This window comes from Nanorana parkeri, unplaced genomic scaffold, assembly GCF_000935625.1.
Source record: "Nanorana parkeri isolate BGI_ZX_2015 unplaced genomic scaffold, ASM93562v1 scaffold854, whole genome shotgun sequence".
Classification (NCBI taxonomy): Eukaryota; Metazoa; Chordata; class Amphibia; order Anura; family Dicroglossidae; genus Nanorana; species Nanorana parkeri.
The window spans coordinates 35,364-48,390 of NW_017307122.1; the positions used below are offsets into that span (position 1 = coordinate 35,364).

Sequence of the window (13,027 nt, forward strand, 5' to 3'; positions counted from 1 at the left end):
CAAACGCCAAAAAAAAAAAAAAAGACAAAAACAGGTCACACTGCTCAGTAGATGCTATGACTAACATCGGCCTATGAAAATAAAGGGGTATACAGGAGAAGAACACAACGACGAGTGCGGCTTCCACTTGGTAATACACATTGCCATGCTCAGGCCAAAAACTAGTGGTAACACATAAAAGACAAAAAGCAATGAAAGCCCAGGGCTCTTACAATAGCGTCTTTTGAGACACAAGCTAGACAAACAGAAAAAAAGGCAGTGAGGGAGCGAGAGACGTGAGGAACATTTCTGAGGATGAGTAAAAACCAAAATAATAAGAAAACGCATTAAAAAGAAATATATACGTACGGAAATAACCAAAAGGGATGTTTCCTATGGTGGGGGCCTAACTGTGAGCAACACTACCTTGCCGGACTCTTGACCTCTTGAATAAGCTGTTGGAATGCCGCAACCTGCATGCCCAGCTTTTTAATTTGCGAGCCCACGGTTTCTTGCTAATAGGGTTTTTGAGACTAGGACAAGTAAAGCTTAGGCCAAAATATCCACCTCCTGTCTGTAGATGCGCGGCTCCGCTGCCCATAGAGCGCTTGGTGCAGGCATGAGAACTCCCGGGGTGCCAGGCTTCTTCAGAACTTTCCTGGAGAAGGTGATAAAAAGAAAGAAAAAGGAGCAAACAGGAAGATATAAGTCTGAATCTGTTACCGTAGAGAGCAATTGTGAGCAGTAGTAAGACTGTGTACCTAAATTATTTTTTAAATAACATTTTGTGTGCTTATCACACCTTTCCTAGGTTTCCACCTGCGAGAACATATAAAATACTAGGGATACACCGATACCGGTTTTTCGGTTTCGAGAACAGATATTTTTTTTTCCCCCGGTACTCGCCGATACTGAATACCGATACCGGAAGTCCCATTAAGGAAACCGGGCAGCATGTAATGACTCGCCACCCGATTTCCCGATTAGCAGGGAAGCCATTTTCATGCTTCCTTGTCACCGGGTGATGAGGGAGCATAGAGCTGGCTTTCTGGCCAATCAGGAAGCAAGGCAATATGTCACACAGCGCCCGGCTTCCTCCTTGCCCGGAAGCCGGTTCCATGCTTCCTTGGCATCAGGTGACGAGGGAGCATGAAGCCGGCTTTCTGGCCAATCAGAAAGCCGGCAGCGTGTAATGACTCGCGGCCGCGCTTCTTGATACCGGAAGCTCAAGTGTTGGGCTAGGCATCGGTGCATTTGGGTCAGTACGAGTACTCGCCCAAACACTCGGCATTGGCACAGATACTAGTATTGGTGCATCCCTATAAAAAACCACAACATACCAATGTGGATATCCCAAGTAATCTTACATTATTCACTATAAAATAAAACCAAAAAAGGCATGGAATACACAGAAAAGTAATATATATGATTAAAATATTATGCACTTATAACACCACAATGGGAGGCCTATGTTAAAGTGACATTAAACCCTCAGATTTTTTAACATAAAACAATACTGTAATGTGCGCCTTACTGTAATCCATGGTAGTTTCCCTTCTCTTTGCTGCTCTTCCTTTTAAATCCTTCTCTCTTCTCATGCTGGGCAGAACTTCTGTTTTGCACCAGACTGCCTTGTCTCTGAAATGGATACACGGTGTCTGTGTGAAGGTTTGCAACCTGAGCCAGCACTACAGGAAGAGGCCCTGAGCTGCAAAAGGGAAGTTCTCCCCAAGCATGAGAAGACATGAGGATTTAAAAAGGAAGAGCAGCAAAGAGAAGGGAAACTACCATGGATTACAGTAAGGCACACATTACACTATTGGTTTATGTTAAAAAATCTGAGGGTTTAATGTCACTTTAAGACCTCCACTGTGCAAGAGAAAATGCTGCTCAATCCTTTAATCATATACAGTACTGTGCAAAAGTTTTAGGCAGGTGTGAAAAAATGCTGTAACGTAAAGGTGCCCATACACCTTGCGATTATCGTAAGGTGTATGAGCACCTTACGGATGATTTCAAAGTCTTGCAATGGTTGTGAGTATGGGCACCTTAAGAATGATTTCAGAAATAGTTTATTTTCATCAATTAACAAAATGGAAAGTAAAATGAACAGAAGAGAAATCCAAATCAACATTTGGTGTGACCACCCTTTGCCTTCTTCTAGGTACACTTGTACACAGTTTTTGAAGGAACTTGGCAGGTAGGTTGTTCCAAACATCTTCTGTGGATACAGGCTGCCTCAAATCCTTCTGTCCCTTCATGTAATGAATGTTGTTGAGATCAGGGCTCTGTGGGGGCCAAACCATCACTTCAGGACTCCTTGTTCTTTTTTAGGGCTTGTTCACACCAAGCGCGTTCCAGGAGCAGAGCAGTTACAGACCGGATCAAATCTGCGTCCAATGGTATTTTGGGCTCTAATTCACAGCGCAGCGTTCAGTTCCAGAGCATATAAAAAAAACTGCAGCAAGCCCTATTTTACCTGCTCTGGAACGCAGGCAAACGCCCTGGAACGCACTGAAAGCCCATTTTAAACTAATTTTTTTTTAACCAAAAACGGCCCTGAACGCATCAAAAACCGCGGTATAACACCCAGCACTGCGTGTGCAGAAACTCATGCAGATCTGGTCTGCATTTGGTGTGAACAAGGCCTTACGCTGAAGATGGTTCTTAATGACATTGGCTGTATGTTTGGGGTCGTTGTCCTGCTGCTGAATAATTTGGGGTCAATCACATGTCTCACTGATGGTATAGCATGATAGATAAGTATCTGCTTGCATTTCTCAGCATTGAGGACACCATTGATCCTGACCATGAAGCAAGCATGATGTGTCTCATCTACTGCATGAAGTTTCCTTGGCCGACCACTACGTCTACGGTCCTCAACGCTGCCCGTTTTTTTGTGCTTCTTCAAAAGAGCTTGAACAGCACATCTTGAAACCCCAGTCTGCTTTGTTGCTGTGCTCAGTCTTCCCATGGTGTATGACCTGTGACATGAAACTGTCTACAACCTCACCTTAGTAGCAGAGTTTGGCTGTTCTTCCCGTTTTAAGAATCCAGTTTCAATTAAAGGAGAACTATGAGGTGAGTGTCACAGGTCGGCTCCAACTATGAAATCAAAGAAGCTGTCACAGGTCGGCTCTACTGATCGGGAAGTGAGCAAAAACATGCAGCCGATCCACTTCCTTCACTCCACTTCTCTATGCAGTTACCGCTCCCCGCAGGGATATCCCAATCCCCTCTCCAATCCTCCAGCGCTGAGTGGAGGAACGAACAGGGGAGGGGGCGGGCACAGATGGCTGTAACTCTAGATAGGCAGAGCCAGCTGTCACTCACGCTGGGTGGATCCAGACAGTATTGTCTGGATCTGTCCCAGCTGAGGCGCTCTCAGTATATTGTGGACAATAGCGATATACTGAGCTTTGGGTCACGGGAGGAGGTTACTATATGTCCTCCTGTGACCCTAAAGAGAACTATGGGAGAAACACTTACCCCATAGTTCTCCTTTAATGACTGTTTAAATGAAATTGATGATTAGCATCTGCTTGGTATAATTGGTTAATCATACACCTGACTGTAATCCTACAAAATCCCTGACTTCGTGCAAGTAGAATTGATGCTGCTTTGAAGCCAAAAGGGTAGTCACACCAAATATTGATTTAATTTAGATTTTTCTTCTGTTCACTCACTTTGCATTTTGTAAATTGATAAAAACAAAAATATATATTTAAAATGTTTGCACAGTACTGTGTATTTATGAAACAATTTTATAGACAATACAGATTTTTATATGCTATTTTTATCTTCCTTGAATACAAAGCTTGCAAGGTCTGGCAGAGATAAAGGGTATGCTGAGTCATTAACAGGTGAACACGTTTTGATTCATGTGACTGATTCTTCATATTATTCACTATGCCATCACTTGACAAGATGAAGGATGACTCAAATCATTTGCTGTTAGTGCCAAAATACCTTTGCTGTAACTTCTCAGTACAAGCTTAGGAAACAGACACCTTCAGTACTGTTAAAGGAGAGCTTTGAGGTGAGTGAAAATCACTCATCCTCATAGTTCGAGCCGACGTGTGACAATGGAGCTGTCACACGTCGGCTCAATAGATCGGGAAGTGAGCGAACACATACCGTCGCTCGCTCACTTCTCGAGCATCTCCCTGCAGAGAGCAGGGACTGTCAGTCAACTCTCCCTGCAGGGATTCCCCCCCTTCACACTCCAATCCTCCAGCGCTGACTTGAGGGACAGGAAGGTACAGCTGGCTCTGCCTCTTGATAGGCAGAGCCAGCTGTCAATCACGCAGCTGGGTGGATCTCCACAATAATGTCGGGATCCGCCCCAGCTGCGCGGTCTCAGTATACCTCGAACTGTGGCTCGCGATATACTAAGCTTTTCGGTCACGGGAGGACGCTAGTAAAGGACCTCCAGTGACCCTTAAGAGAACTATGGGAAAAAACACATACCCCATAGTTCTCTTTTAAGTATGCACCTTTAGGCATAAAGTATTGGTATGCGAGTTAAGGTTAGGAAGAAGACTGTTTAAGGGGTCTATTTATGAATGATGTGGCTGACAACACTGCCTTCTCTGGACTGAAATCACAAACAATGGTGTCAGCCATTGAATAGTGGTCTCTTGATAAACTAAAAAATCCCTCCCACTGCCCTCATCTCATCATAATGTCTAATTATTTTCTAGCCCAAGATAAGAACTGGGAGGGCTGATCACTCTGCCTGTTTTATTTCAAAGGGTGTAAAGCAGGACAGCTCATTTCTGAGCGGGTCAATAGGTATTTTTTGCAATTTACCAAACAAATAGAATAAAATGCTTACAACAGTCAATGCAACAGACCAAAATAGGGAGCAAATAAAAAAGGTTATTTGTTAGTTTCCTTTTTTTCGATTATTTATAAGTCTGATTAGATTAGAAAAGGGGATGCGTTTTGTATTGATATAGGGTTCAGCTGAAAAACCCACCAAGTGCAGCGAGGGACCAGAACATGTCAAGCGTCAGATTCTGCAGAATACTTCAGCTAGAGCTCACTTGCTTCATTACAGGTGCAGCATTCATGGAAAATTTTCGTTTGTGACAGGGTAGCTTTAAAAATTGGGAGGGCAGATAAGTGTAGAATTATCTCTTAGGGTAATGTTAAGGCCTAAAGAGATACTGTCAACTCGAAAAATTGTAGGTAAAAGGACAGAAAAACCATGCTTTTCAAAAATGTTTACTTGGTATTTCTTTTCTCTCCATTGCCAATTTTGTATTGACTTGCAATGTGGCTCTGAACTTCCTTGCAAATTTGACTATTTCAGGATGAGCCAATTCCCGAGCACAGCCTCTCCTTCCTCCTTGTACATCATAGCACCCTCCTCTTCTGGGAGCATTTAATTACTATTTGTGCTGGTCCAGCTCCTTAACCCTACCCCTCACACCTTCCTATATAACCCTGTATGTAAGCAACCAGGGAAAAACTAAAAGGGACTACTATATAGAGTGGTGCAGCCAAAGTCCCATAAGACATTGCAAGACTCTGATAGCCACAGGCATGATTTCCAGAGGCAGATGCATGATGGATGAGTAGTTTCACCACAGTTGGAGGGCTGAAGGTTGGCTACCCCTGCAGTGTTAATTCAGTGATGGCTGAGCCTGCTGGGGATGTCCGTATAATCTGTAGAGCTCACAGACATACTAACATTTCCTGCTATAATCAAAATTGTCCAAATGAAACCAAGATAACCTATGGTACCACAAGCCTAGGGGGTCGAATTAATAAAGAAGTCATTTTCACCCTCGCTTGTGTTCCCATACCCAATGAGATGGGGTTTTTTTGCTCATTCCCTGAAAGTAATTTGTTATGCAAGGTAAACACCATGGGTCCTGCACTTTCAGAAAATGTACTGTTTGGGGGGACTTTTAAGGTGCCCATACACCTTACGACCATCGCAATACTTTTGTCTTGCGATGGTCGTAAGCTTATTAAAAGCTTGTACGATCTGCCCATCTTGGACAAGCAGATCGTACTTGCGATCATCGAAAGCCCGCCCCGCTGAGGGGCAGGCTTCCGATGACCGCAATGCAGAACGGGCAGTGTGCACACCGGCCCGTTCTGCAGCTGTCGAACGAGCAGGCTAGAAAGCCGCCGACAATCGTACGATTCTAGGCGGCTTTTCGAGCATGCTGGTTCGACAAAAGACGTGCGACCGTACAGTAGAAACGGTCGGACGTCTTCGTTCACACTGCTCGATTCTCGTACGATCGCGGGATTTCCCACGATTCTCGTACGAGAATCGAGCAGTGTATGGGCACCTTTATAAACTCAGAAATCTGTAAGCGAAAAATATGAGTAAAAAATTGCAAAAATGGTTTGCCCACCTGAGGTTTAAAATGGAGTGCAAAGCCTGGCAGTGAAAGCTTATTTTGCTGCTGATTCAGCTTGCGTCTACGACACGCTAAGAAGTGTATCTAAAACCATTGTTTTGTAAATGATTCTGCATATGTATGGACCTACCAAATGAGCACATGATACTATGTTAATCTTTGAAGCAGAGTCTGAAGATGAACACTACTTACAGATGGCGTCAACTGACCAGGTACAGTAATGACAGATTCAGGATCTTTGGCTACCATGGAATCAATAGGTTCTGCCTCCTCTGGTGTGGCCTGAATGCTGTCAGTATTCACATCTGTGGCTTCAGGGGCAGGACAAGACAGGGTATCCTCGGCAGATGAAGAAAGGGGAGACTCGGTGCTCTGAGTCTCCTTCTGACTGTCGGCATAGGAACTAGGAGAGCTGTCCTGATACAACAGGGTTCTCAGTTTCTCATCCAAGGTTTTGATGCGGTTGTCTGCAAAGTCTCTTTTGGGTGGCCCTTCTGTGTCAGACTCCTGAACCGAAGCGGAGTGCGCAAGTGATGATTCTGAGACAGGTGTCTGAGCAAATGTAGGCCCCTCCGAAGGAGTTGCATTGTCTGACAAAGCGAGGCCAAAAGACAAACCTGTAGTACTTTGAGCAGGTAAGCAGATAGAAGTTGAATGGGCAGTGTTCTCTACTGTGCATGTCAAACCATTTAATACTTGTGCATCCTGATCGCTACAGAGCTGCGTGCCCTGCTGTTGACCTTCAGATAAGACGGCAATATTGCTCACTGGTACATCATCCTCTGTCTTGGTCTGCAGTACTTGTGTGGGCGTGCTGTTAGCAGGAGAGGGTACATTTCCACCGTCATCAGTCACATGAGCTGTGGATGTCGTAGGCTCAGTTTCCTTAACAGAAACCTGACCATCTATTAAAGTGGGGAGGGAAGAGTGCTCTGCCAGATCAGAGCAGCTCTGCCCAGAGTGAAAAGAATCCTCGGGGAGACTATGGCTTTTTGGTTCATCATATACCCCTGTTAAGAGAAAAAATAAAACCATAAGACCATTTTCCAATCACTAAATGCACAATGCAATATTAATTGCTATAGGATGCACAGATCAAATGTGTATACAATAATCTGACAAAACTACAAAAAGATATAGGTCTAAACTAGTAACTTTACAGGAGCCACATTTACTTAAAGCTGAACTTGGGGATTTTAGAAATTGCAAACGCAATGAGTGGTATTGCGTTTTCCCATCTTGTTTGCAGTGCTTGAAAAGGCCTCTGTTTTTGTCTGCTGCACTTTAAAATGACCCATTTAAAATCACAGCAATGCTGCTGTTGCCATCTTGTTTAAGAAGATGCAATTAACAGGGCTTTCATCCCCATTTCCTAGCTTCACAGATTGGTATTAGATTATACTTGTTGCATTACTTGTTCTAAGACAGTTACTCAAAAACTAGCAGACCCAGAAGCTGAAAATGACAGGCCAGAAACGTGCTGCTTCTACAAAAGGGTTGTGTTAGGTAAGCCTGTTCACTCTTTGTAACAGATTAGGCCTAGGTCTGCATCAGCCACATGCAATTTGGCAATCTGAAGCTTAAAAGAGAACTATGGGGTAACCTTTTTATCCCATTTACTAGCATCCTCTCATGACCCAAACCTCAGTTTATAGCTATATACTGAGAGCGCCACAGCCGGGACAGATCCTGACAATACTGTCTAGAGGCAGAACCAGCTGTGCCCACTCCCTCCCATCTGTTCCTCCAGTCAATGCTGGAGAATAGGAGGGGGGGATCTCTGAGTGGAGCGGTGACCGATAGTCACGGCTCTCTGCAGGGACATGATTGGGAAGCGAGCGACGGTATGTGTTTGCTCACTTCCCGGTCTATGGAGCCGACATATGACAGTTTCATTGTCCCATGCTGGCTCTAACTATGAGTGAAAATCACTCACCTCATGATTCTCCTTTAAATAACACGAAAAGAAGGTAAAGTCTGTAGCATGGAGTTACAAGTAAGGCTTTGGTGTTGGGAACGGACTTTACACAAGTTATTGTGACGCTTAGGTTTCACCTACTTTCTGCTATACGATTGTGGATGGAGGACTTAAACCATCCCTTACTATATGGTCATCTGAGAGGCATTATCGATGTTCAGCCTGCCTTCAGGACTGTTCACTCACAGCAACTACTCAATACACATTAGGTGATTTCCGATTACTGCCCAAAGATAATTATTTCATACTGCTGTCTTATAATAATTTATCTGGTGAACAGCTGTCATGAGACAGTGGTGTGCATATGCAGTGAAGGTAGGCCTTATACTAAATGTTATACCGAAGTATTCTTTTAAAGCGTTAATACACTTTAATGTGAACATATCCTATTATCCCAGTCTTTGACCTAATGTAGCCTAGACTCCCCCTCCCCGGACGCATACTCATCCACACATATGGCCGCAGCCTCCAGTGTTTGCTTACATCCTGTGCCAAAAGTCTTTAGTGCTTCCCAAGCATCTCCGCCCTTGCAACGTAATCCAGTAGGAGTCTATAAGGATCAACTGCGCAGGCTCGGCCAGAGCACTGAAGACCTGAGGCATAGGATGCAAACACACATCCTAGGTTTCAGCCATCAGATCTAGATAGGTATGCATGTAGGGAGGGTGGGCTACTTCAGGGAATCAGAAAATGGCACTAAAAGACTAAGCACACTTTGTTATCCTATAAGGCTGCCCATGTTTTACATTCACTGTGAAAGACACTGCTGTTTTCATGCAGCCCCCATGTTCAATTATCTATAGGAAGCTAAACTCAAGGGCATTGGCAACCTTAAACAAAGTACAGAGAATGGTTGAAGCGTATGCAAGTCAGAGAGTAGTTTGTAAAATGTGCCCACTGGTCATACTGGGGAGGCCAACATTAAATATTTTATATAAGACATGCTAATATGACAAGCATGTCTACAGTATAAAGCTTCATTAGTGGAAGCCACCAACACCAAATGCTGGATCTGTTTTACAAGGGATGTCCTTTTTTTTCCGCCTTACTGAAAGAATACACACACACACACACACATATTATATATATATATAGTATATAACATACACGCATACACACCTGTAACTTGATGAGGAACTTTAGTAACTGGACTGAACTGAGCTTCACGATTTCGAATTGTTTGGTTAATGAAAAATCTCCATCGGCCAACTGGTGAGGACTGCAGTACCGAATCCCCTGTGGGGAAAAAAAAAATGATATATAAACTTAGCCAAAACACCACAGCTCTGTACACATGGTCAGTCTCAGTAGTATCAGCTGGTACAAGCATACTGAGCCACTGTTTAGAAGGCAAAGTCACTTACCTCCTGCCTGCGAAGAGGTTTGGACAGCTATCTGTGTGTGTTCAGATGACCCTGCCTGAATGAAGAAATTGAGAAGTTAATATGGCAGGCAGCATTCATGTAATCCAACCTGTAATATGGAGAGAAAGAAACCACCTTCATGAAAAACGCACCTAAAGGGAATTCGCAAAAATCAGTTTAGTATTTAAAGCATGCATCCCTCTATTTGAAAGCTGCTGTGCTGACTTCCATCTGAATATTCCAGGTGTCTAGCCGTCTCTGGCTTCTGTAGTCTTAGTCACCAATAGCTAATTCGTAGCAAGTAAATTCAAGAGTGAAATAGGATCCTCTGATCTACATACTGGTTTTGAGTCAGAGACTTAAAGTACTGAGGTCACTGGTTCAACAACAAAATCAAGCGGCTGGCGTTTTGGGAGGCAGAGGTCAGCACTGTATAAAGTTATGTCACTCAGTAAAAGGTAGCAAGTAAATATTGTAGCTAAAATAAATATATCAAATAACGCAGCCCCTGCAATGAAGATACTAAATACATACCTCTCCCGCTGTTTTTTGCCACCGACGTCTGACGTTAATAAAAGAAACTGCCATCTAAAGAGTATTATGGATTACAGTAAGGCACACATTACAGTATTGGTTTATGTTAAAAAATCTGAGGGTTTAACCCCTTCATGACTGAGGCCTTTTTTTCCTTTTTTGCACCCATGTCATATTCCACATTTTAGGCCTGAAAATGACTTAAAACCCCATTATATATTTTCTGAATGCCAAGACCCTATAGAAAAAAATGGTGGTAGTTGGAAATTAATATGTTGCGCAATATTAGCGCAACTCCTTATTAAACCCCAACATTTAGTGAAAAATTTAATTAAATGCCCCAAAACACAACAAAATACCAATTTTTTTTAATGAAATATAAAAGATGAGGTTACAACGAGTAAAACGATACCCAACATGCCCAGGTTACAAATTGCGTGCATCCGTAAAACGGTGAAAAACTGCAGTACCCCAAAAAGTCCATAGAAGACTCTTTAAAAGCCCCCACAGGTCATCAATTTAGAGATACCCCAAAATACTGGCCCTAGAATTATTGCTCTCACTCCGGCGTGCGCAGCGATACCCATCTGTAGCGCTTTCGTCGTTTTCATACGTAGGCGCACCCGATGCTTGATTACGTGGCGACACGCGTGCTCGCGGGGGCGGGGGACTTTTAAATTTTTTTTATTATTATTAGATTTTATTTCATTTAAAAAAACTTTTTTTCTACTTTACTTTAACTGCTATCACATAGGGGGGCTTATAAGCCCCCCCATGTGATAGCAGATGGTGGTGACAGGTACTCTTTAAGGTGATGCTGGGGGTCCAAAAGACCCCCAGTGTCACCTTTACACTGGAAATAAGCTATTGAGGTGCAGATCGCACTTCAATAGCTTATAGCTGACAGCCCAGGGATCGGAAGTGATGAAATCTGCATCGCTCCCGGTCCCATAGAACGGGGAGGGGATCGATGAACGGAAGTTCGTCGACCTCCTCCCCAGCTCCCCGCGGACACCAAGGACGCCGGGCCCCTAGGAGGGGCAACGGAGCCCTTCTACGGGACATAGAAGCAATCTGGCGACACAGGAACGTCGCCAGAATCGCTTCTGTTGTAAAGACGACAGTCGGCTTTACATATTTAAACAGAGTCTGTTTAATCAGCCCCAATGCTGGCGACGTACACTGTGTGTCGTCAGTCACGAAGGGGTTAATGTCACTTTAAGACACTGTGTGCAATAACTACCTGCCAGATCCCAGCCTGAAGAGGGTGGTTACCTGCTGTAAATATCAGTGATATATTCACCTAAAAATAAAATAGGATTTTCTTGGAGTACATAGTAGTAGCAAGAGCAGGACAATTAACACAGTGGAAGTACGTCTGTGTCACTCAATGGGCTCCAATAAAAGTATTTTATGATCAGTATAAAACCCTATTTTCTTTAATGTCAATTGAGCTAATTCTGAGAATTCTTAGACTGTCGGGACATTCAAAAGCAGTCCTACAGAGGGGAGGGCAAAATAGCAAGAAGGCCAACAGCAGTAGATGTATGCAAAAACCCAAAACCAAAAAAACAGAGTTTGATACTACTTTAAACAAATAATATATACATTTTTTTCGGCATTTGCCAGTCTAATAAAAACAGGCAGTATTCTTCTTATTAAAACAGTGTACCAAATAAAAACCTTATATGTCCTTAAGAAAAAAATAAAAATATTTTAGGTATGCACGTTATAGACAAGTTAATCAATGCATGCCGATGCTGCTAAATTAGGCCTGGGCATGTAGGCCTCAAACACCTCTGGTAACAAATGGGTTAAACACTTTGAGAATGTATTAGCTTGTATACACTTTTATCAGCAGTATGAGGAAGTGGGTAAAAAATTATGGGACAGTGGCTGCAATACTAATTACAGAATAGGACCGGGCTGGGATGTAGTTATTTCAGCACAGGACCTTACCTTATCAAGCTTGTGCATGGAGCTGCGTGTGCATGGAGCTGCGCGTGCATGGTTCAGTGCACACAAATGCTGACCGGCAAGGAGGCAGCAATTAAGACAAGAGACACACAGAGTTCTTTGTTTTGACATTATTCTGCATGCAAAGTACTGTGCTAAAAACCATACACAGTCCCATATCAGCTTTGAAATTTAAAACGAAAAGTCCATCTCAGTGGCAAGGTCCGCTTATTCAAGTTGTAGACTCTCCCTTAAACACTGCATAGCATGTACCTGTGGGGTAAAAAAGTCGTTAGATACTATTACTTACCTCTACGACACCAACCAGGCGGGGGTGACTCGATCCTCCTTCTGACCAGAATGTTGAGTAGCCTATACCTTACAGGAAGATGATTCTGCACTGTGCATATGGCGTCGCCGCCTGCACCGCGGAAGTCAGGGAAAGGTCAGATTTGTATCTATTTTTAGGGAGAAGGGGCACCTTAAATAGGCGGACCTGGTCACTGAGGTGGAAGGTCCACTTTAAATTGACATTTAACCACTGAGGATCTCTAAAAAGAAAAAGGGAACAAAAAGGAGCTAGGACAAAGGGCAAATGTTAAAATTTGCAAACTTGCTTGCTTTGCATGGACACATTAACCTCTTGCCGTCCGCCTGTAGTGAAAAAACGGACGGACGGCACTCCAGCATCTGCGGGTTGCCGTCTGCAGACGGCAATTTTTTTCTGCTCGCGCGGGCCCCCTAGCGGGCACGCACGGGCAGAAAAGACCCGCTAAATGCACACACCCGTTACCGGGTGTTTCACATATAGGCGATCGGCGGGTCCATAGCCC

The 13,027-nt window shown here is 43.6% G+C and overlaps 1 protein-coding gene across 1 annotated transcript in view; it reads right to left on the reverse strand.

The window, feature by feature from the left end:
• The window catches only part of WNK3 (WNK lysine deficient protein kinase 3), a 108,570-nt gene that overhangs the window by 14,099 nt on the left and 81,444 nt on the right, over positions 1 to 13,027 (reverse strand). The window contains exons 15-18 of the mRNA XM_018565498.1: positions 9,705 to 9,755; positions 9,448 to 9,576; positions 6,555 to 7,372; positions 547 to 637 (exon numbers count right to left, since the gene is read on the reverse strand). Of these exons, the coding sequence (XP_018421000.1) occupies positions 547 to 637; positions 6,555 to 7,372; positions 9,448 to 9,576; positions 9,705 to 9,755 (1,089 nt within the window). The remainder of the gene's footprint in view (positions 1 to 546; positions 638 to 6,554; positions 7,373 to 9,447; positions 9,577 to 9,704; positions 9,756 to 13,027) is intronic.